General features: G+C 36.6%; 2 protein-coding genes across 9 annotated transcripts in view; one reads left to right on the top strand and one right to left on the bottom strand.

The window, feature by feature from the left end:
* Sec16 (Secretory 16) overlaps positions 1-15015 on the bottom strand; it is a 36729-nt gene extending 21714 nt beyond the window's left edge. For 6 of the 8 annotated variants that reach the window (XM_019043976.2, XM_019043977.2, XM_072302684.1 and 3 more), the window contains exons 1-14: positions 14539-15015; positions 13285-13428; positions 12053-12196; positions 10468-10620; positions 9560-9775; positions 8197-8319; positions 5654-6722; positions 5208-5333; positions 4260-4820; positions 3288-3651; positions 2034-2409; positions 1282-1465; positions 767-936; positions 331-448 (exon numbers count right to left, since the gene is read on the bottom strand). In XM_019043976.2, the coding sequence (XP_018899521.2) occupies positions 331-448; positions 767-936; positions 1282-1465; positions 2034-2409; positions 3288-3651; positions 4260-4820; positions 5208-5333; positions 5654-6722; positions 8197-8319; positions 9560-9775; positions 10468-10620; positions 12053-12196; positions 13285-13428 (3748 nt within the window). In that variant the 5' untranslated portion in view covers positions 14539-15015. The remainder of the gene's footprint in view (positions 1-330; positions 449-766; positions 937-1281; positions 1466-2033; positions 2410-3287; positions 3652-4259; positions 4821-5207; positions 5334-5653; positions 6723-8196; positions 8320-9559; positions 9776-10467; positions 10621-12052; positions 12197-13284; positions 13429-14538) is intronic. The other 2 variants (XM_019043975.2, XM_019043979.2) reach the window with 2 other exon arrangements.
* A 52-nt stretch (positions 15016-15067) lies between these two features.
* Sec22 (vesicle-trafficking protein SEC22) lies at positions 15068-21208 on the top strand. The gene is made up of 6 exons (XM_019043986.2): positions 15068-15207; positions 15396-15532; positions 15988-16097; positions 17864-18024; positions 18536-18682; positions 19903-21208. The coding sequence occupies exons 2-6, from the start codon at positions 15458-15460 to the stop codon at positions 20049-20051; spliced, it is 642 nt and encodes a 213-aa protein (XP_018899531.1). The 5' UTR covers positions 15068-15207; positions 15396-15457; the 3' UTR covers positions 20052-21208.
* The last annotated feature ends 268 nt before the right edge of the window (positions 21209-21476 follow it).

Raw genomic sequence — 21476 nt, 5'->3', positions numbered from 1 at the left:
ACCATTAAAATAAATGACAAGGAAGCTGATAAATGAATCGGTTAAACGTTAAAACCACTTTCGTTTGCCTTTACTACATAGTATTAACAAGGCTCGCAAGATGTTGTGCACATGTGCTCTCTATGTAGAATTGTCAGGAGACTTACCTCTATTTCCATAAAACCTACTGAAAAACGATAATTTTTACTAGGATGAGCTGCGTATAATGAAAATGTTGAAAATTTCAAAGGTTGAGGAGACTTAATCTAATTTCTGATCATTCTTCGACCAAAATAAAATTAGAACCAGAGATTAAAATCAGAGGCTTAAGAGCCGGCAATTATTACTTACAAAGTGAATCGCCTAGAGTTACGATTGCTTTGCGATCTACTTCAGGCCTGCTAGATGGATTACTTAAAATCATGGCAAGGTGTGGCCTCCAATCTCCCCATCTTTTGTCTGCGCAGCACTATGAAAAAGAAAGGAGGATATTTATTAGCTAAGACATGATTAAAATAAGTAGAGCATTCTCATTTTAAAAGTGATCTTCAATCCTGTTTTATCAGAAAACAAATTTTGGCACCTCACTTTTACTACTTGATAAATCATCTAAAACGAGAAAAACATTTAAAAATGTGGCCTGAACTGTATGTAATGAGGTAGTAAAATACTGCTGGGTCTACGCTGCTTTACAGGGAAAGCAAGGCCAAAAAATTCACAAATTTCAATTAGAATGAAAAATTTGAGCTCCAACAACCATGTGAAAACAAAGCAACTGGAAACTTACAGTGACAGCCTGGGGCTCTCTCCCTGACATCAATTGATACAGCGTCTGCAAAGGATCACTGGCGGGCAGACCATTGGCAAAGTTGGCTAAAGCATTATTGTAAGTCCTCGCATCCATTTTGCTTGCTAATAATAAGGCATGTCCCCATTCATTATTGGCCATTGCCCAATCTGAAAGCAAAATGCAAACAATAGGTACATTTCTTTGGAGAAATTCATCATTCTTTTTAAAATCAACAGGCAAAATTTAGTGATCTGGAATCCTTGAATATTCAAAACTTTTTTGAATCTGACACTTGAGTTCATGTGTTTCACTTTGACATTAAATTTATTATCCACTACATGATTGGTCAAAAGAAGTACAATAAGAACTTTTTGCAATTATCAAATTAAACAGCGGCTGTACAATCTAGTCTTTTCTTTTTATTTGAAGGGATTCCTTTCTGATACACTCAATCCGATTAGAAACAGTTAACAGCAAGTTTAAAAAAATGCTTAAACTGACAATTAGTTTACCTAATGCTTCAGTTTTATTTCCTTGGAGGAGAAGCTGACGGAATTTCTTTGTTACTTCCGCATGAGATAATTTATTAGTCTCTTGCATTTCTCGAGACTTATCTAATCGGTCAAATTCTGCAGATCCAACAGATGATTCATAATTTTCTACTAGGAGTTCAGCTATATCCGTTCCTAAAATAACCTGAGAAGTGTCCAAAACAAAGGAATTAATTAATTAAAGAAAGAAAAAAGAAAACTGGTCAAACTGTCTGAGAAACAACTTCTGATGATTAATTGGCGATTTGTTTAGACATTCAAAATCTTGCAAAGTCAACAATAATTTTAACTGCACTGGAAAGGATCAGTTTAAAATTGATTTATCAAAACTCAAACTGAGTCCATTTTTTAATTTCTAATCAGATGTTTGGCTTGAATTCTTTCATTAAAAAATAATTCATCCATTTGTTATTATCAGGAGGCATAACCCATCACAAAAATAACAATATAGAGACAACAGTATAAAAAACAGAAAACAAGCCAAAAAAAAAGTTATTGAAAACTGTTTTAAACAGTTAAACTAAGAATAACAATTTAAAACGAAATATTGCAGAGAAAGATTTTACTGAAACCCAGGAAGTCTTGCTGAGGATCTCTGGTGCGTGTTCTCAAAAAAGGTGGAGGGGGGAATGGTGACATGAAAACCAGGATACATGGTAAATGGTACCATGATACATGGTAAATGGTACCATGATACATGGTGCGTTACTTACCCCATTTAATTTAATGACGAGTTGAATGAGAGAGTATAGCAGGAACTCAGCACTAGATGTAGATTTCTCAGCGTGAGATCGCAGATACTGCAAAACAGTGTTTTTGTGAGTCTGCCCGACAATAAATGGGCCAGGACATTGAAGGAAAGTAGCTAAATCTGGGTCATTGGAGAAATTTGGCTGAAAGCTGTACTCATCAATAGTGGCCGGTTGATCATCTAGCGGATAGGAAGGGTTAACAAGTAACAGATTTCCACGACTATTTATTATCCCTTTGATATGTGCAGTTGAAAATTTGGCTGGAGTGTTGCGAGGCGATGCAATATCCTCAACTTTAGACATTCCATCATCGTCCAAGGCGCTAGTCTCAAGAACCCTGGAAGGTCAATGTAAAATTATTATCAGCAAGTGTCATTGAAACTTAAAATCATGCAATAAAACTTTGGTGTAGACAAGAAATATAATTAGTAAAACAATACGGACAGGACATATGTTCAGTCTCAAAAATTCTTATTATATATTGGGTTGAAATAATTCAAGACTCAAAAATGAGCACTCCTAAAGCTGAATGTCAGAGCAAGAATACTGATGATGATTCATGATGGGTCACTAGATATGGTCTAAACTAGATTAACACATCACAATTTTTTTTTTCAAAATTTTATGTCGAAAACGATTCTCAGAACGAAAAGTTTGAAATTCTATTCCTGGACGATACATTAACAAGTGCTTCAGCACCGATTAAAAAGAAGTTAGATTATAATAAAAATGGGGTCATTTGTATTTTGCCATTCAGCCAATGTTAAAAATGCACAAGTATAGCTTGTTAAGTGAGTTGATTTCCAAACTTCCTATTGTGTTAACTCGTGAAATTTTGAAGAGGAAATAGGTACGTTCCATTGTGCTTTAATTCATACCGAGTCTGGGGGCCCACTTGAACAGCTTGAGCAATAAAATTCGTTATTTTTTATTTGTTTCTGTTGAATATTATTGATTAACATTAAGCGAGAATGGGTTATTAATGAGAAATTTTTTTTTTAGTGCACAAGAGTATTATTGAATGGTAGATTTCAAACAGGTAATCGGCCCAAAAGAATCCGAATTTGATGAAATTTCTGATCACTGGGATTTCTCAACTTTCATCGCAAACTTTCGAAAACAACAAATTCGTTGAGTATCCGCCTGAAATAAGATACAATTTTGATACCTCTGAAGGTATTTAACTGATGAAGAGAAGAGGGAAGAGATTCTTACCTCATACTAGATTTAAGTTGTCCATTATTAGCTGAACTCCTACCAGAATGAACACTTGATCTGTCTGTCGGGTGAGACTGCTCAGCGGCACTGGATGCATACTGAGACGCCATGTACATTTGGTACTGAGCGTACCATTGAGCATATTTTTGAGGATCAGTTTCTCTCAGTCGGAGTAAATATTGCCGATCCATTGGTATAGAGGGGGGAGCAGGGAATTCTGGTCCGTAGAAAGATTTGGATGCCCTTGGGTCATACATTGGATACATGCGCCGATAATCTGATTCAGTTCGACTAGATGGTCGAGACCGATTTTTATAGTATCGATCATCATATTCGTAATGCCTTGAGTGCCTACTGTGGCCTGAAAAAAAATAATAACTCTTTGTTAATAGAAAGAGCTTAAAATAAAAATTAACTTGCAAAAGAAATTTTGGTACAGTGATGATGACCCTGATTGATTTTTCCGGTTTTTGTGAATTTTACGTTGAGGCAGATTGCAAGAGATGTTCGGTGTTTTGAAACTTGCAACATCTTTGTACAGGCACACATTTAACATTGAAATGTTAAATTATTTTTTATTGAATACTTGATTAATTTAAATAATTTGAAACTAAGTTTACAAATATTGTGATAAAATAAGAGACATTATGATGGGAACATCGTGTTTCTAGTAAAATTGATTAAGGCACACGATGCAGATTTGATAAATAAAGGTGTTGATTATAGATAACCTATCTACACCTTGACACACTGTATTTCCTCATTTAGAAAAATTTGGTTTAAAGCAACCGTGGTGGGGAATAAAGTAAAGTAATCAAATAATAATCAGTAAGAAAAAGTTACAAAATTCATTGTTAATCTTATTTCATCGCAGTCAGACTGAAAATTCTAAATATGATCAAAGGATAGCATGTGATAGTTTTACAGTAGCTATGATAAATATTTCATGGTAGATAAGGAAAAACATACCTGAATAATGTCTTGGATCATCATGGTAATAGTCGTAATAGGGGTCGGGGCTATGGCGTCGATGTCTCCTACGCCTTCTGCCATCTGGATACTTCCTATCACCTTCATGATCGCTCCCACTTTCATCTTGAGATGGTTCATAAGGTGTTTCTTTGTGGTCTCTGTCCTCCCGCTTTTTATGGTAACGGTCATCTCTGCGCGATGACCTATACAGATCATCCCGCGACCGACCATAGTTCCTTTCGGGACTTGAGTAATCTGAATAATCATCAGTTTCCCTTCTTCTTCGGTGTCTACTTTTTTCATTACTCCACTTCTTGTCCGATTTTTCTCTTTTCCGATATTCAGACTCTGAATCATCGGCGTTTCTTGGTTCCCTATCGTTCCTTCTGCGATCCCAGTCACTCCTTTCGTCCGTAGTTTTGTCCGTTTCTTTGGCTGCAGATCCTGGCGAGCTTTCACCACGGATCTCACCAACAACCATTCTGTCTAAACCAGGGGGTGGAAGTTCATTGGTTTCCAAGGAGTCAAGATTAGCACCATTGTTGGGTTGAGGATGATCTGAAAAATAAATTAAAAATATTACTTGGGGTGAAATCAATGCAATGATTGTTTGATGAAATGCACAAAATGGTGCTGATAAAATTGACGATTTTTTGGCAGAAAAACCAAAATAATTACAGCTTTCAGTTACTTTAGATAAAATAGATTACACAAGTTTTACAATACTGTAGCTGCGTTGGTTCCCTTCTGCTAAATTTAATCTAAATTAGAGCCAACATTAAAACTAGGTGACAACATCTTCGTAAGTTGACAAAGTGAGCAAGAAAAAGCTTTTGACCGATTTGGTTTAATAGAAGGTTTTCAAAGGCAGAAAAAAGGAAAATTTACTATCCGGTAGACCTTGATAAGCATGGCTTGAGAAATTAAAAATACACTGATTCACACCTGCTTGAGACATTGATGAAGGACTGTCCTGATGCATCTGCCCAACAACCATTCTCCGAAAACCAGGTAAGGGATTACTGTTCTCCTCACCCGTGTTTCTTCCAGCAGGAGTAGTCCGCTCAAAACCTGCAAATAAGAGTTTCAGTTAAACAAGCAAAATCATGAATTTTAAGATGACAGCTGGATTAATGATTCTACTCTTTCCTTCTTAGATCAATTAGAGGGACATAAATCCATTATTTTCTAACATATAAATGTAAAGGGAAAGTTGTAAAAAGCAAGATTTTCTAAGTGAAATGAATAGAAAAGAGAAGAAATAACTTCTGCGACAAGAATAAAGGATTGAGGATATTTTATAAAATAGGATCTTCAATACTGTCTAATCTTGCCCAGGATTAAATGAAACGAACTGACTGAAAGAATAGAAAAGACATTGAGGTTCTCACCTGATTCTGAATCCAGAGCTGGCCTTGGTGTCTCTACATTTGGATTAGAAAGTGAGACATCATTCAACGAATTCGACAATCTCATTCGATTATCACCATCATCAGCAGTGACTTGCCCAGGAACCATCCTTTGTTCAGAGCCTGACCGTGAGACAGCTACACTACTAGGGCCAGAAGTGCTCGGGTCTGTGTCATCTCTGTGCCCAGGAATCATTCTTGTATCTGATGCGAAGTCTAAATCAATATTTGATGGAATATCACAGCTGTTCCCCTGACCAGGGATTAACCTACAATTATTCGACTGTAAATTCATTGAATTCATAGTGCTAATAGACTGATTACGGGCCAAACTATCACTGCCAGCAGCACTCTCACCTGCAACTAAGCGCTCTTGAGAACTAGTTTCGTTCCACCTGGCACGGAGTCTGTCGCTATTTTGCAGATCGCTGCGAGAATATACTCTTTCACTGGCTTCACTAGTCTGTCCGGTGACCATTCGCTCATCCGAATTGGAATTGGAGATTTCTTCATCACTAAGCTGCCCGGGAACCATACGTTGATCATTGGGTTGAGGGCCTTCATCTTCTGCTCCATCACCTCTTTCATTAGAACCATCATCATCCTCGGCAGGGACCATCGTCTGACCCGTCACATGTCTTTCTAGACTGGAAGGTGTTGGCTCTTGCGGCTGCCATTCACTGCTAGAATCATTAGTTTCTACAACCAGATTTGTATCAACATCACTCCAGTAGGGTGATGCTTCTAATGGTTGATCATTATTGATATTCAAGTCGGTTAGAATGCTGTTGATGTTTTCAACAGCAGCATTTTCTTGTTGTTGCAACTGACTTTGTTGCTGAAGTTGGTTCTGTTGCTGGAGCTGATTCTGTTGCTGGAGCTGATTCTGCTGCTGGAACTGATTGTGTTGTTGTTGATGGTGCTGGGATGGATTTTGATGGAAAAGTTGGTGGTTTTGTTGTTGTTGTTGCTGCTGCTGCTGAGGCAGCTGTTGCCGTTGATTTGACTGCGTCTGGTAGGATGGTAATTGGTTATTGTTGCTTTGATTAACCTAGTAAAAGAAAAAAAAACAAAAGATAGTAAAAAGACTTACGAAAGAATATAAACGGACAAAATTGTCCATCGACTTAAAGACTTAACTGCTTTTGACAGTTTGGTTTTATTTGGTGCAGTTCAGTCATAATTATCTGCGCTGATCAAGACAAAAAATATCACAGATAATCAAAAACGACGAATAATTCAAAATTAAGATACATGATTGAAAATCACTCAGAAAATATGGGAAATTAATTGAAGACCAATCTTGTTTTAGTTTTAGTAATTAAATACTTCAGTGCTCTATTTTTGTTTCAAAATAATCTTTAACATAGTGAGAAACATTGAGGAAAGAAGTAAAACCAGGACACGAGGATAAAATCACGACGAAAAAAAGAAAACATGAAGACAAAACATGAACAACGTGAAGATTAATTCAGACGAAAGTATTAAAGGATACCCTGCATAATTACTTTGAAAACAACAAAAGCAACGACAAGCCATTGTGGATAAGACTACATAGCTGAGGACAAGAATGTCAAAAAAAAAAAAAAATGACAAAAAGCTACTGAGAGTACTTAGAAGAGTATTCAAGCCAGGTAGCAACAGAAGAGGAGGTTCAATTGGGGAGAGGTAATAAAGTGAGCACACTATGGCACTTTGGTACATAAAGTTCTCGACTATCAGAAAAGATATGCTCATGCATACATTGAAATATTAAGTGCCAAGAGTCTTAAACTAAGTATGGTTTGTAGACAACTATAACTCTCGATTTTACGAAACAAACGGGTCGACATGATTTACACATTCAACTGATATTGATGAAGCAATGATGAGAAATGAAAGCCTCCGAAAAGGAAAGTGTGTGAAAGGAATAAATGCAACAGTAAAAAGTCATGAAGTAATACATTCTCGAATCAAAAAATAGTTTTCTCTGTTATTTATTTGTGAAAGAACATCACTGGAATACTTATTGGTATGAGGCAACAACAACTTCATGCCAAGAAAAGGGACCGATGAATGGCAAAGTCAAATGATCCCGAAGATTGAGGCTGAATGAATGTTACGAAAGGAAAATTAGGAGATATACATTGAGACACTGGATGTGAAAAGGGCACTTCTCGATTGCAGTATTTCAGAATCTCTGTTGCTAATTAATCCCTTGCAGAAGAATTTAATAGGTGATTTTGCCAGAATTCTTTCCATAGAAAATTGTAGAATCATAAGGAATATCAGTGAAATTTTTATTGAAATGGATGCATTCACTTTCCTTACAATGAATGAAATATTAGAGGAGACTCTGAAACACTGCAACCGAGAAGTGCCCTTTTCGCATCCAGTGCCTCAATTATATTACAAAAACAGAAAAGTCGATTTTCAAGTATTGAAGGAGTAAAGTCAGGGTGGACAGTCTAATTAAGGTAAGCTCACGATGTTAGGATGCAGAAAAGAAAACAATTCATTAACAGAAAAAAATTTGAGTGACTCACTGGTGATGGCACTGAGGAGGGCGATTGCCATTTCCAGTCCTGATTAATATTACTACTGAAAGGCTGAATTCCTCCGCCTTGGTTTGTAAACCTTTGATATCCACTAATTACATCTGTGTTGGCCTTGGATGGACAAAATTGAAAATTAATTTAAAGAATTGTGCTAATTTCTAAAAATCAAACTATTGGCAAGGCTTTAAAGCTGTATTTAATGCTGTGATTGCAAAATATTTGAACACATAAATACAACCGAAGTGATCGAGGAAAATATGTATAATTGTGACCAGATCTGTGAGAAGGGACATTTTATGCAATTGGAGAATTTTTGTCTACAAATTATAGATCTAACATCTCCTTCAAGTTTTGAGATTTTAAGGTCAAATTTGCACCAAAATTTAAAAATTCACGTTTTCTAAGCATTTGCAGTTAAGGGAAATTTTCTCTCAAAAGATAAGGTCCCTTTTCACAGATTCAGTCAAATATATGGACGTATTTCTGCCAAACGGAACTATGAGCATTAAGACAGGAGCCCTGAGACCCATAAGGATATGTGCACAACAGGGCTCACGTCATAATGCACATAGTTCCATTTGATAGAAATACGTCCATATAACTGTTCAGGACTGGTAGCATATGGTAGATAGGGATTTATATGAAATGGAAAAGAGAGCTTGCTGACAACAGCTGCGAAAATGTAGGAGCATTTGCAAAAACACCTCAAGAATCCTGGGAAAGTTGGAGCATGTAAAAGGTTTTTACCTTTCCTACAGGCAGACTTTCTTTTGTGAAATGCAACGCTCACTTTAAGCTGCATTGATTGAAATAAGTCTGTCTGAATTGTAACTTCGGGAAGAAAGGTCTTTTTGCTTAAGTACTTATTTTTTATATCAGAGAGCATTTCCCGTTAAATCCTCGAGAACAAATTTTTCAATCTAGGCCAGAAATGTCACTTACCCAAAAAATTTACCTCATTGCACTTAGGGGCTATTCCTAAAATACGTAGCGCTCTTGCAGGTAAGGGAGGTTTGAGCCTATAAACAAGGGAACGAGGGGGTGCAGGACTGTGTTACGTGATGCACTGGGAGAGGGGGGGGGCATAGCGACAATTTTGACGCCACGTGGCAAATTATAACCGAAAATGCATCACATAGGGCTAATTAGAGGGGGAAGTCGAACAAAGGATTTTCTTGGGGGGGGGGGGGGGGAATAGACCTGGGGTACAGATGCTTTGGAAGGGGGAGGGGGGAGTAAAAAATCCGATTTTTGGCTGTACATATTTTATGAATGGCCCATTCTATAGTTGATCGCCAATATTTCAAATGCATTTTAATCTAACGCAAAAAAATTAGAAATGTTAGCTTACCCCTCTTGTTGGAGTCATCGATTCTGACTGAAATGGAAGAGAGGATGGCTCGGACACTGTTGGATGAGGTGGGGCGACCGTTGGCGTGAATGTTGGTGGTGGCTGATCAAAAGTTACAGGGACAAATGGCTCATCGTTCCATTCATTCCAATCTTGAAGGTCTTGATTTTGATCTGGAAACTGGTCTTGACACTGGTCCTGATATTGCACTGCATTCTGTGCGGACAGTGGAAAAAAAGGAAGGAAGTAAATACATGTCATTGTGAGACAATTAAAGACATGCTAATGTTTGACAATACACACTAATGTAACAAACATGCTTCAGAGAGAGTCTAAACAAGAGTCTTGGTCGGTGAAGGTAAAAGAATCGTCACTGCTCACAAGATGGAGTTATAAGAAAATGGTAGATAAAATGGGGAAAGCTTCACAAATGTTGACAACACTATAGGTGTAAAACCTTCCCGTGTGATCTTCTCGTGAGATTTCCTGGACTGCCAAGACCCAGGGGTGCAGAATCTTCTGAGCTTCCACATTTTCACGCACTCGCCAGCCGGCTTTCCACAATTTTCTCATCAGTTTTCCAAAAAAATTCCCACCAATTTAAAAAAAAGATGACGTTTTTCTTCTGTTTTCCATCGATTTTCGACTTTTGGCCCCTCAATATGTTCCCCCTTCCACATTTGGCTATTTTACATTTTCAGGCACCCAAGCAGAGATTGGGCATTTTCTGCACCCCTGAGGACCCAGAGAAGTGCAAAATAAAAATAATTTAGGTTAAAATACGGATGAGACTTGAGAGTGGACTTAGTTTCTTTTACATGACTTTCATCTAAAATAATATCTTTAAACTTCTTCTATCTGAAATAAATACTTCTTCATTTGATGGGGAAAAAAAGAAAAATACTTACTCCTCTTAACGAGGCTGAGGGATTTGTGGTGGATGAATGATAAAAATTTTGCTGCGACAATACATTTGGGCTATTCATTGCATATCCATAATCTGGCACAGATTGTTGGCTCCCTTTTGAGCCAAAGAAATCAGGATTAGATGTTTGATGTACCTATTGAGGATGAAAATGAACAATAAATTGAAAAATGTGATTCAGGCACGAATAAGTTTAGTTATTTTTTTATTTTACATTGAGACTCCACAAATACAATTTCACGATTTAAAAATATGGAATACAACAGGAAGTCTAGATTAAGTAATGATCATTACGAAAAGCAATTTTATATTTAAGAATAGTGACTTCACCATAAAATACACCAGGATAGCTGACCTCTTTCTCACATATCTTTCCATACTTGCTGCGAGGAAACAGCCATCAGGCCTAAGCCTGGAGAAATATTCATATTTTCAGGATATACGAAAGTTTCCAGATTTCTGAATTTTTCGATACCTAAAAAAGAGCAGCGTTGAGAACTATCCATTTTTCTGTAATTCCACCACTACAAACGTTTCCGACCAAATGAATTGCCAGAGTTTTGCATGCTCAACAATTTACAAAATATACTGCAATATTCTGAGATAGCCGTTTTTTAGAATGTTGCACGCTGTGCAGTAATGATTTTCGTGACACTGGTGAGGGCTTTAGAGCTCTGTAGTCAATAGCTGTAAAATACAGTCCTACAGCAATAGGTACCAGGCTCTTGGTCAACGGGTCTTGGTGCATATCCAGACCTGGCACGGCTTCAAAAGAAAGCAACACAGAACTTTTTATGAGTTTTTCTTTCATGTCTTTGGGAATCCAACAAAGGATAAAAATTTCTGCAAATTTGAAACAAGGTCTTTTTCCACCATCCTATTGGCTCTTTGGAAATACATAAACATCCCCTAACAAAACAGTTTTGACAACCTCCAGGACCCAATTTTATGCGTGCTGGCTAATTTGGCTAAAAACATTGACAAGAATGACTGAAAATTCCAAGAGTTATGGTGCTGTCAGAATAGATGCAAGAACACAATGGAACGCTACATGTTAAGTATTAAATATCAATTGAGCAATTTTAAAATGGTCTGAAATCGTGCAGAGAATTTTATACACATATGACTTCAGATGAGCCACATCTCCAGAAGAACAAGCTAAAACCTTTCCTAACCTCAATCTGTTTGTGGCGTCAGCAGCAAATGGGTCGCTAAGATGGTGTGATTCAGGCACACTTGTGGGGAAATTTGACAAATTTAGGCGTTTAATCAAGGTTAATAAAAAATCTCCTACATTTCTGCGGAGTTCTGTACGTCTTCTCAAAAATATCAGGCTTTTTTCAGCAGTCTCTGGCTTTTCTCCCTGCAACTGTGACACTCACATAAGAGCGAGCATTTGCCTAGGCATTTGACCAACGACCTGATTTTACTACATATTGGCCTGTGACAATTACATTAATCTAAACTGGCATCAGCTGGTTAGGGAAAATTAAAAATAAACTTATCAAAATCTAATTGTCTTCTAAGACAAAGGTAAACAGAGGACTATGAAATTTCTTTGTACTTACTCCTCTTTGAATTGGTGAGAAATCTTGCTGATATGTATTACGAGGGGGAGGTCCAGGATTGTTTGGTGCAAGCCCCAAATCATGAGTCTGGGATAAAGGGTTCTGTTTAGTACCATAAAAATCGCTAAAAAAAGCACCTTGCATCTGGAAAAGAAAAAAAAAAAACTTGAACAAAAATTCATTTTTTTTTTAAGGTTTATATTCAATTACAGAACTATAGTAGTGTAGACCATAAAGTAAAGAAACTAATATCTAGAAATCAAGTGGTCTCTTATCTATTTGCAGTTGATTCACACTTTGATTACATTTTGCAAACAGGAACCAGAGGATTCAAATGTCACTGAGATTAGGCAAATGATTTTACTTTGCAAATATGAACTGATCATCTAAACAAGTTTGATCTTTACTCCTAATCTGACGAAAATTAGGTACCTTGGTCAATTTAAATTTTTACATGATTCCCATAATTTTATTGCAAAGAATGCAAGTTGCACAATCCTAGCAACATTGGAATGCTCTTGGTTCCTTTTTGCAAAATGAAATGCATTTGTCACTTGAAACAGGCAATGAAAATGAGTGTATTCAAGACAACTTGTATCTCTAGCGTAACAAGGTGCTTTCCATTTTCTTGTTTTTGGACAAATAGAGTTGGAGGAATAAGAGAAAAGAAGGAATGCGGTTTGACTACACGAAGCATCGATTTTTTGAAGAATTGGCGGGTTACCATTAATGGAGGTGATTCGTCAAGCTCAAGTGACTTGGTCGAACTGGCATTGCGATATATCGCATCGATTAGGTCCAAATTCTTGGTAGATTTTGAATTTACAGAATTATAGCCCCTGCGCATAAGCTAAAAATCGGCAAAATTTAGAGAAATGAAAGCAGAATAGTGTTCAGAAAAAATCTCTCATTCGATACAGCTATCGATTTTGCGAGTTTTTTTCCAAACACTATTCTGCTTTCATTTCTCTAAATTTTGCCGATTTTTCGGTTTAGAATGATTCTTTAGGCTCATGCACAGGGGCTATCGTCCATTGATTTGCTAAAAATTCAAAATCTGCCGAGATTTTTGACCTGGAAGATGCGATGTATCGCATGCCGGTTCCACCACGTCACCTGAACTTGACAAATCACCTTAAGGCAAAATGCCCACGGCTGCTTCACAATATACGAATAAAATACTTATGATTGAAAAACACTGAGAAATGAAAGATTTCAGCATTTCAGCAAACCTTCTTATTCTGGTTCATTGCAGGTTCTTGGTAATCATTGGAATGAGGAGTCCCAGAAGCAGCAGGATTGAGAGGTACTCCTCCAGAGGCCGACACAGGCTGCTTGCCATTCCAATGGTACTGGTCAGTTGGTGCTCCAAACATCTGAAAGAACAGAGGCAAAAGAATTAAGTGAGGGACAGAGTTTCTTTGAGAGCTTATAAAATGCTCAGTTCTGTAAGCTACTACATCGCTTGAAGCTGGTGGAATCCTTTTCTTTCATTTGATTATGCATGGCCGTACGTACATTGGAAAATAGGACTCATTCATTCTTTTAATATTATTCTACAGAATGTAGGAGGGAGAAAAATTGGAAAAGAAAAAAAAAAGATATTTTTTTGAAAGAACATCTATCAAAAGAAAAAAAAAAAAAGAGGAAAATAATGGCCACTTTATCCTGAACTTTATAGTAGGTCGTTTTTTAACAGATGAAGTCCCAAACATTTGACCAGGTTTCCACATTTACATCGTAAGTAATAGCAGATAAAACTAAACTAAAGAAGGAAATTGCATATGGTGCGATTTTCAGAGTTCTTTGTTTGTATACTTTGCGCAAGCTTTTCATTCAGAGGTGGATATTTTGCAGGATACTGAAATTTTCCTTTCATTCACAAGGAAGGCAGGGAAATTGGTCTACCTTTTTCTCAATTCTAGTGCGATCAACTAATCAAAAGAAAAGGCAAGAAATGATGGAGATGAAACAAACTTGGTGACTAGCGTCTCATCCCAGAATGATTCACAATTTATTGCGAACACGCCAAAATATTGCTGCGGCAAGGTTCTGGTGTTGCGTATCTTTACACAAACTGAAACAGAGCCATGTAGAACTTTTGACCCTTAATAACTATAATTCTGTTACTTGTACATATATCAAGTCTCTCTACATTTTCTTGCGCCTGCCCCATGATTGGGCGGTTAAAGCACCCATTATTTTCCGTTACAAATACATCCTTTCTTACAGTCTACATTTTCTAAAGTGATTCCCAGATTCAACCACAAAGATTCTGATTTTCTATTCAATGTGCTCAATAACAATGACTATCCATAAGTAATGACTAAGTTCCAAAGGAAGAGTTAGTAATCCTTGACTCTCCGACAGACAGAGCCTATCATCAGTAGAGAAATGTTGACATAGTTGGGAAGCCCCAAGTTCAACTGCCTAAAATTATTGAGTAGCTTGGTGTGAAGTGTGGAATACTAAAGCAAACAATTTACCTGGACAGGATCAAAACATTAGCAATTAAGAGCTAGACTGTGTCATGTTTGAAAAGTGGCACATCAACACTCAGATCACAGATGGATTATTCATTCTGCCCAAAACATGATCCACAAAGGCACAATATGACATGAATGGCGAGAGGAAAGAAGAAGTTCGTTTCGTGGCAAACCCTGAATTTGTATGATGATTAAAAACTGAGATAAAACGGCACGAAATTAGTTCACGTCATTAGATGAAGAACTAGCCATCGGCTTCGTGAGTTCTTCAAAACTGGGACCCAGAGACCATTGACTTTCTCGTGAGGTGAACCTTGAAATGGAACTTGCGTTCCTTGCACCACGTAGCAACGTTAACAGTTACTGAGCTTAACACAACAACTTTACAAACAAGAACCAGAACATCACGAAAAAAAAGAGATTCACACAAATTATCAAGTTTTCTCTTTCCATTTTGCTCTAAAGCACGGCATGAACTTTTATCAAAAACAACGTTGCTCAAAGACGTTCCAAAATTTTGGTCCAAATTTTCGTCTGACGTGTCAAAATCAGCTGTTTGACAAGTTGTAAGTTTACGTCAGAAAGTTAGGTTAGGTTTATTAGAAATTCAACAACTAGCGAAGTGATTACAATAAGTACAGGGAATAGTGAATGTTGTGTTAGCTTCAGGTAATTTATTGTGGTTATTTTATATTTTGTATTCTTGATGCCATTTGAATTACTCTAAGTACTGCTGACTTTTTGCATGTGGTGAAATAAACCAACTCATTTTCGTTCTCCTGGAGGCAAATGATTTGCGGTAGATTATCTCCTTCAACTCGCCAACCATTCAAACGCAACATTAGTTTTTATTGCAGTACATCTCTTTCTCTCAAGCATTTCGTGGATTCTTCATTGAGCTGACTTTCTCCAATTCATCATGGTGTTAATGACATTAATAGCACGCTTACAAGATGGTCTTCCACTAGCTGCCACCATTCAGGATGACGAACAGGTATGACATATTTTGTTAACTATCTGGAAACTCCTAGAAGGAATATCAGTGTTCTTCTCGAATTCATTTTCAGTACATTTTTACTCTTCTTTAATTTCTGTATTTACAGGATCTCATTAGCAGTATCAGATTCACTAATCTTTCTGATGAGAGGGTTCCAAAATTTCCTGTTGCAATCTGAACATATTGCATCACCATGGATTTAATAAAAAGTGTAATGCGTGCAATATGCATGTCATAGGTTTCTCTTATTTTAATGTTTCTGAAAAAGAGTCGCTCAGTATCTCTCATGAAGTGTGGTGAGAATCTTACATCAAATTGTTTTTTTCAGTTTTGAGGTTTGACTTCACGTTGAGTGTTTAAACACTTTTCCTTCTTATCTTAACATCAAGAAAAAACCTGTGCACCAAACATTTCCAAAATTTAAATACTCTATTTTCTCTAATTTATTTCAGAAAGGAAAAAATATACTGGACTACCAAAATCAGGCGAAAATGCTTTTTCGGCGGCTGAACGACAGAAGTCCCACTCAATGCACAATCGAGACTGGCCCTTACTTGTTTCAGTAAGTTATATCATCATTCTATTCTAGAGAAACGTGATTCAGTTCACTCAGCCAATTTCATATATTCATAAAAATGAAGGTACCACTTAATGTGGATGAAATTGAATTAATGGTAGGGAATAATGTAAAGACTACAAGAAATTGGAAACACAAATGGTATAATCTTTCAAGGGGATTAGGGAGTACAATAAGTTTACATTTTGTAATTTAGAAAATTTTGAATAGATGGGTTTTAATAAAAAATTACCATTTAAAATGAGGGTAAGTATAGGAGATGTACTGAGCAACTGGAGAAAGGGTAGACTGTTTAGAGTTGAAGATAGGAGCAATGATTGAGCAATGAGAATGATTTTTTTCACTGGATGCATTAGAATCACGCAAAATCGGGAAAACGGTGACGAAGTCAACAATCAATTTATGCGTTATTTCAGACGGCCGCCATTTTGTTATAAGCAATTTTGACTGTGTTCCCGAGGGGGGCTAATGGTAAACTTTTTTGGGAGGCTCTAGATATGTTTTGGAGCGCTTTAAAACACAAGAGAAGTTTGTGCTAATTTGTCCGAGGTTAGGCCCTTTTTTTGGCTAGAATGACTGGACTACAAGGGGTTTTTGAGACTCAGATGAGAGGAAAACGTCTTGGAAACAGGGACAGTACTGGCCAGCAGGCTTTGTTAAAGTTGTAAAAGAACCAACAAACTGAAGCCTTCAACAGACTGATACAATTTTTATCACAGAAATGCAGGTTAAAAGGAACTCAGAGTATGCCGAAGCAGTCAGGCTATAAAACACTCTACAGAGAAAAAATGGCACGGAAAAAGGAACGGGATTAGTCAGCAGGCTATTTGAAAGTTGAAAGAAAAAGAAAAAGGAGGAGGTTCATCATGCACTTTAAGCCAGCACTTATAGTGCGTTAACACAATATATTCTGCACCCATTGCCAACCCTCCCTCTCTCATTCTCTTGGTGTCGCTCTTATCGCTTAATTGAACCTTTTTTTTTCCTCCTCAGGCACCCAATCTCAGACAGACTTTATCGCTCGAAGGTACTTTACTTTCTAGAATCATAATTCTATCATAGGAACTTGGAAATTCAAGGCCATTAAAGGACCCCCCACACTTTGTATAGGAAAGTGCACCACGATCGATTTTTAATTGTTTTATTGCACTCAATTCCTCTCAATATGCTGATCAAGAGTCATCATTGTGCCAAATTTCTACAATGCACTGTTAATATGCCTGGAAAGTTTCATTCATTCGGTGATAAAGAGTCAGAAAGATTCCTCATTTCAGCACTCCAGTGAACGGTCGGCTGTGTGACAACAAGGAAATCAGGGAAACTCCAGCATCGAGCGGCAGTCTTATCTCGGATTCCACCTGTCTTTTTGCTTGACCATTCCAATCAGTCTCATGAGGAGCGTAAGAACAGGAAAGTCTTATTCACATCAGGCCTGTTCTGGAAAGCCTTCTTTGTCGACTCTTCTTATCCCTTCTTTTTGACTCTTTATCGCCAAATAATTGAAACTTTCCGGGCGTATTCTGTGAAAACGGTGCTTCGTAGAAAGTTGGCGCAATGATGACTTTTGATCAGCATCTTGAGAGGAATTGAATGCCATAAAGAAATTAAAATCGATTTTGGTGCACTTTCCCATAAGGAGTGTGCGGGGTCCTTTGCAATTAAATCAGCAACCACTTTTCCATTCATTACTATCTTTTACCCCATGTTTAACTTTTCTAATTCATTCACAAGTTACTTCTGCCTTATTTCAGCTATCTCATCGAACGAGATGTAGTATTTTTGGTATTATGTGAACATAACTTCTCCAAGCGTCTAGCTTTCTCCTACTTGGAAGACATTGCTCAAGAATTCTTATCAATTTATGGAAAAAGAGTCAGCTCAGTCACTAGGCCCTACACATTTATCGAGTTTGGTAAGTCTAACCTCTCAACAGAATATCTTTGTGATGCTAAGTATTCGTAAGTTTTTGTCTTTGTAATCATTTTTGTCTTCGGAAAGTAATGTTTTCCGCTCTGTGAAACCGAAGGACTAGGTAAAATTATTTTAGAGAGAGAGAGAAAAAAAATAAGGCGTAAGGAATTTTTGCAGGGTTTTAGCTTAGTTTTCTCTCGTTAAATTCATAAAAAAACCATCAGTCAATTAAAAAGTTAAAATCATTTCTAAGGGAAGCAGAAGCCAATCTTAAGATGACAAATGAAATAACAAAGCACCTTTACACATTTCCCTGTCAAATGGGGGAATCATTGCCATTCAGGATTAAGGAAAACCTGATAAATTCCTTGGAGCTAAGTTCACTTCATATTTTTAGAAAATTAATTCAAAAGAAAAATGCGTGCACCAAATCCATTCCTATCGGTTTACTGATAATATTTTTAATCCTCTCAACTACCGTTAACACATTTTCTTCTCCTTAAATTTTTTAGACACGTACATTCAAAAGGCAAGAAAAACTTTCACAGATTCTAGAGTGAGAAGAAATTTAAATTCTCTCAATACAGAGCTGCAAGATGTGCAAAGAATAATGGTCCAGAATATTGATGAAGTTTTACAACGTGGAACTGTTCTTGCAGGTCAGTATTTTTTTCAATATGCATCCTCTCTAGCTGCCGCTGAATACTTAAATATACTCCTGAAAACAAGTACAATAAAGTATGGGTCAGTGGCGTAACTAGAAATCTTCGTGCACCCCTGCCGATCTAAGGCTGCGCCCTTTTATATCAAAAGTTTTGAGCGGTGCACCCCCCTCCCCATGCCTGTCTAGTCATTCAAATCTGAATAAATGGAAGAAAATCGAGGTATTGCTATGAGAATAGAAAGAAAAGTGAAGAGGAAATTCAAGCCCCAAAAACGTATGAAAAGTTCTCCTTGCTTTCCCTTTTCTTCATCTTTTCTGCCTCTCTCTCTCCCTCTCTTCCTTCTTTCTTTTCTTTTTTTTTCTTTTTCTTTTCCTCCTTCTTTTTCCTGTTCTCTTTTCTGAAAATTTTGCGCCCCTCGCATCGCTGCGCCCCCGCCCGGCGGTGGTGGCAGGTACGGTAGTTACGCCACTGGTATGGGTGTTACCAGATAAGATAGGGTGGTTTTCTGAATATTTTGTTAACCTCCGACCTAAGTATCTCAACTGCCATTTACGTTTTGATGTAATATCACTGGACATCTCAATATTGTTTCAATGTTTCTTTAAAACTTGAGCATCTACTTGCATGAAAATTTTACGGATTAATATTTATAATAAAAAAAATATCAGGTAAAATTAAACAAAATTTTAAAAAAAATGTGTTTAGTGAAATGAATAAATGAAATCTTCAAGTGATTCCGTTCATTTGGTTCTCGGGAAAAAAATCGACAAATTTGAGAAGTTTGGCAAGGTAGTGTGTGAGCCTAAATGGTGCTTGTGATACTGAGGTTGGAGGGTGACGATTTGTAAAATCAAACTGTTATGAACCAAAAAATTGCGCATGCTTCCATCTACATATTGTAAGGAAATCAAGTGCTCAAATATTTAAGAGTATTTTTAAATCACAAGAACTTAATGAATCAATTAAGACCTATCCATATTGTAGAAATATAGAATATAATTCAATAGCTGGTGGTCCATTAAGATACTATTTTAGATTACATACTATTTAGACGGTCATTTAATAGTGCCATTTATCTTCAACAAAATTTAACATGAAGATTGCTTTCTGTGGAAAATAACCGGATTACCCTTTTAAAACCATGGCACCATAATCTCTCCTGTGAAATTTCTTTAAAAAACTGCTTCTCATGTGAGTAATTTTTTGTTTTACAGATCTCGACTCCAAAGCTCAACACCTGTCAATTCTCTCTCAGAAGTATAAAAAGGATGCAACCTATTTGAACATGAAGTCCGTGTATGTTAAAGTTGCAGCAGGATGTATTGCAGTCTTTGTGTTCTTCCTTTACTTCTGGGTTTTGTAATTGCCTTTGTATCATCTCTTACCTACTTTTCCCCCTCTATTTTATTGGTGTTTCTTTGATTTTATTCTGGCCATTGCTGTCAGGTATTGTTGTCTCAGTTGTTAATTACTGAGTCTGCCCTTTTTTGTGGGTCAATTTAATGCTAAGGGTTCCCATTTGAACACCAACTTTTCCATGTTTTCTTTAGGGAGGTGTGAGTATTGAAATAGGATCTGACACTTAGGAAAAAGTATTGTGTATTGTTTAAATTATATCTGATCATAAGAAATCGATCTTCCTGCAAAATATTGACTCAAAGGGTAGGAAATGTTTCAAAATTTCTCACTTTGAAACTGAAGCGATAATTGAGAAATGAAGATGTTGAGATCGAGAAAGAAGTAGCTGTCCGGCTTAAAAAATAAATGTATGTATTGAAGTTTCTTTACATTGACACCGGTCACCCACTTTATTTTCGAGAGTGATAAGTTCACCTGGCTAGTGGTAACCCTAACTCTGACTTACTTTACCTAATTTCAAACGATATTATTTTAGATTTCTATTCTTCTGAGTATTTTAAAAGAATTTCGCTATATTGAGTGCCACAGAGTTTTAAAGTTATTACTTTTTAAAAAATTTTACAATTTACCATTTTATTCTCAACCAATCATTTTTTCCCTCTTCTTCATTTTTGAATTACGCATTCTGCATTCTTTAAGTACATTGATATAAAACCATGGTGGTTACTAAATTTGCTCAGGCATTTATTTTAGCAATTTTATTTGTTTGATATACATGAGCATACAAAAAACCAAATGAATGGTTGGTTTGTAAATGATAATTCATCATATGATAGGACTAGCAGCAGCAAATTCTATGTCCGCAGTCTTTACCATCATGTCAGCGCCATTGCAAATGTGAAAAATAAGTGTCGGTAAACATTTTAACCACCAGGCAGGTGTTAAAAGACAGGATTGTTTTATTTTAGCCGAAGAGTCATTTTCAGAAGTAGCGCACTTTAAAAGTAGTTTCATGGCTTCACATGAAATCAACAGTGAATGTATTTAGTATTACACGCCGAGGATTGAAACATGTTTTTTCATATGTAAGTTTTACTTTTGTAATTTATTCCCCAAAAATTGTTATTTATTTTTTCAATTATATTAGTATTTCATGGTTTACTACTGTTGACTTGATTTTTTTATCAGGTGTCCCAATGACAATGAAACTATCTTAGCAGAATTATGACTGGTCTTAACTTTAGTTTCGGTCACATTCACTACTTGCAGTTAAATTTATGCAGAACATATTACCAGAAAAATATAGGTATAACGAAAAAATGCCATTTATCATCTTACATTTTAGTGAAAAATTACCAAAAATATAGAACAACAAACCAACACGGAAGGTTGTAAAGGATGATATATTTTCTACTTGATATGAACAAAA

This window comes from Bemisia tabaci, chromosome 7 (genome assembly GCF_918797505.1).
Source record: "Bemisia tabaci chromosome 7, PGI_BMITA_v3".
In the NCBI taxonomy this organism is placed as follows: Eukaryota; Metazoa; Arthropoda; class Insecta; order Hemiptera; family Aleyrodidae; genus Bemisia; species Bemisia tabaci.
Note: the sequence above shows the minus strand (reverse complement) of the source record. Positions and strands in the feature narration are given on the sequence as shown.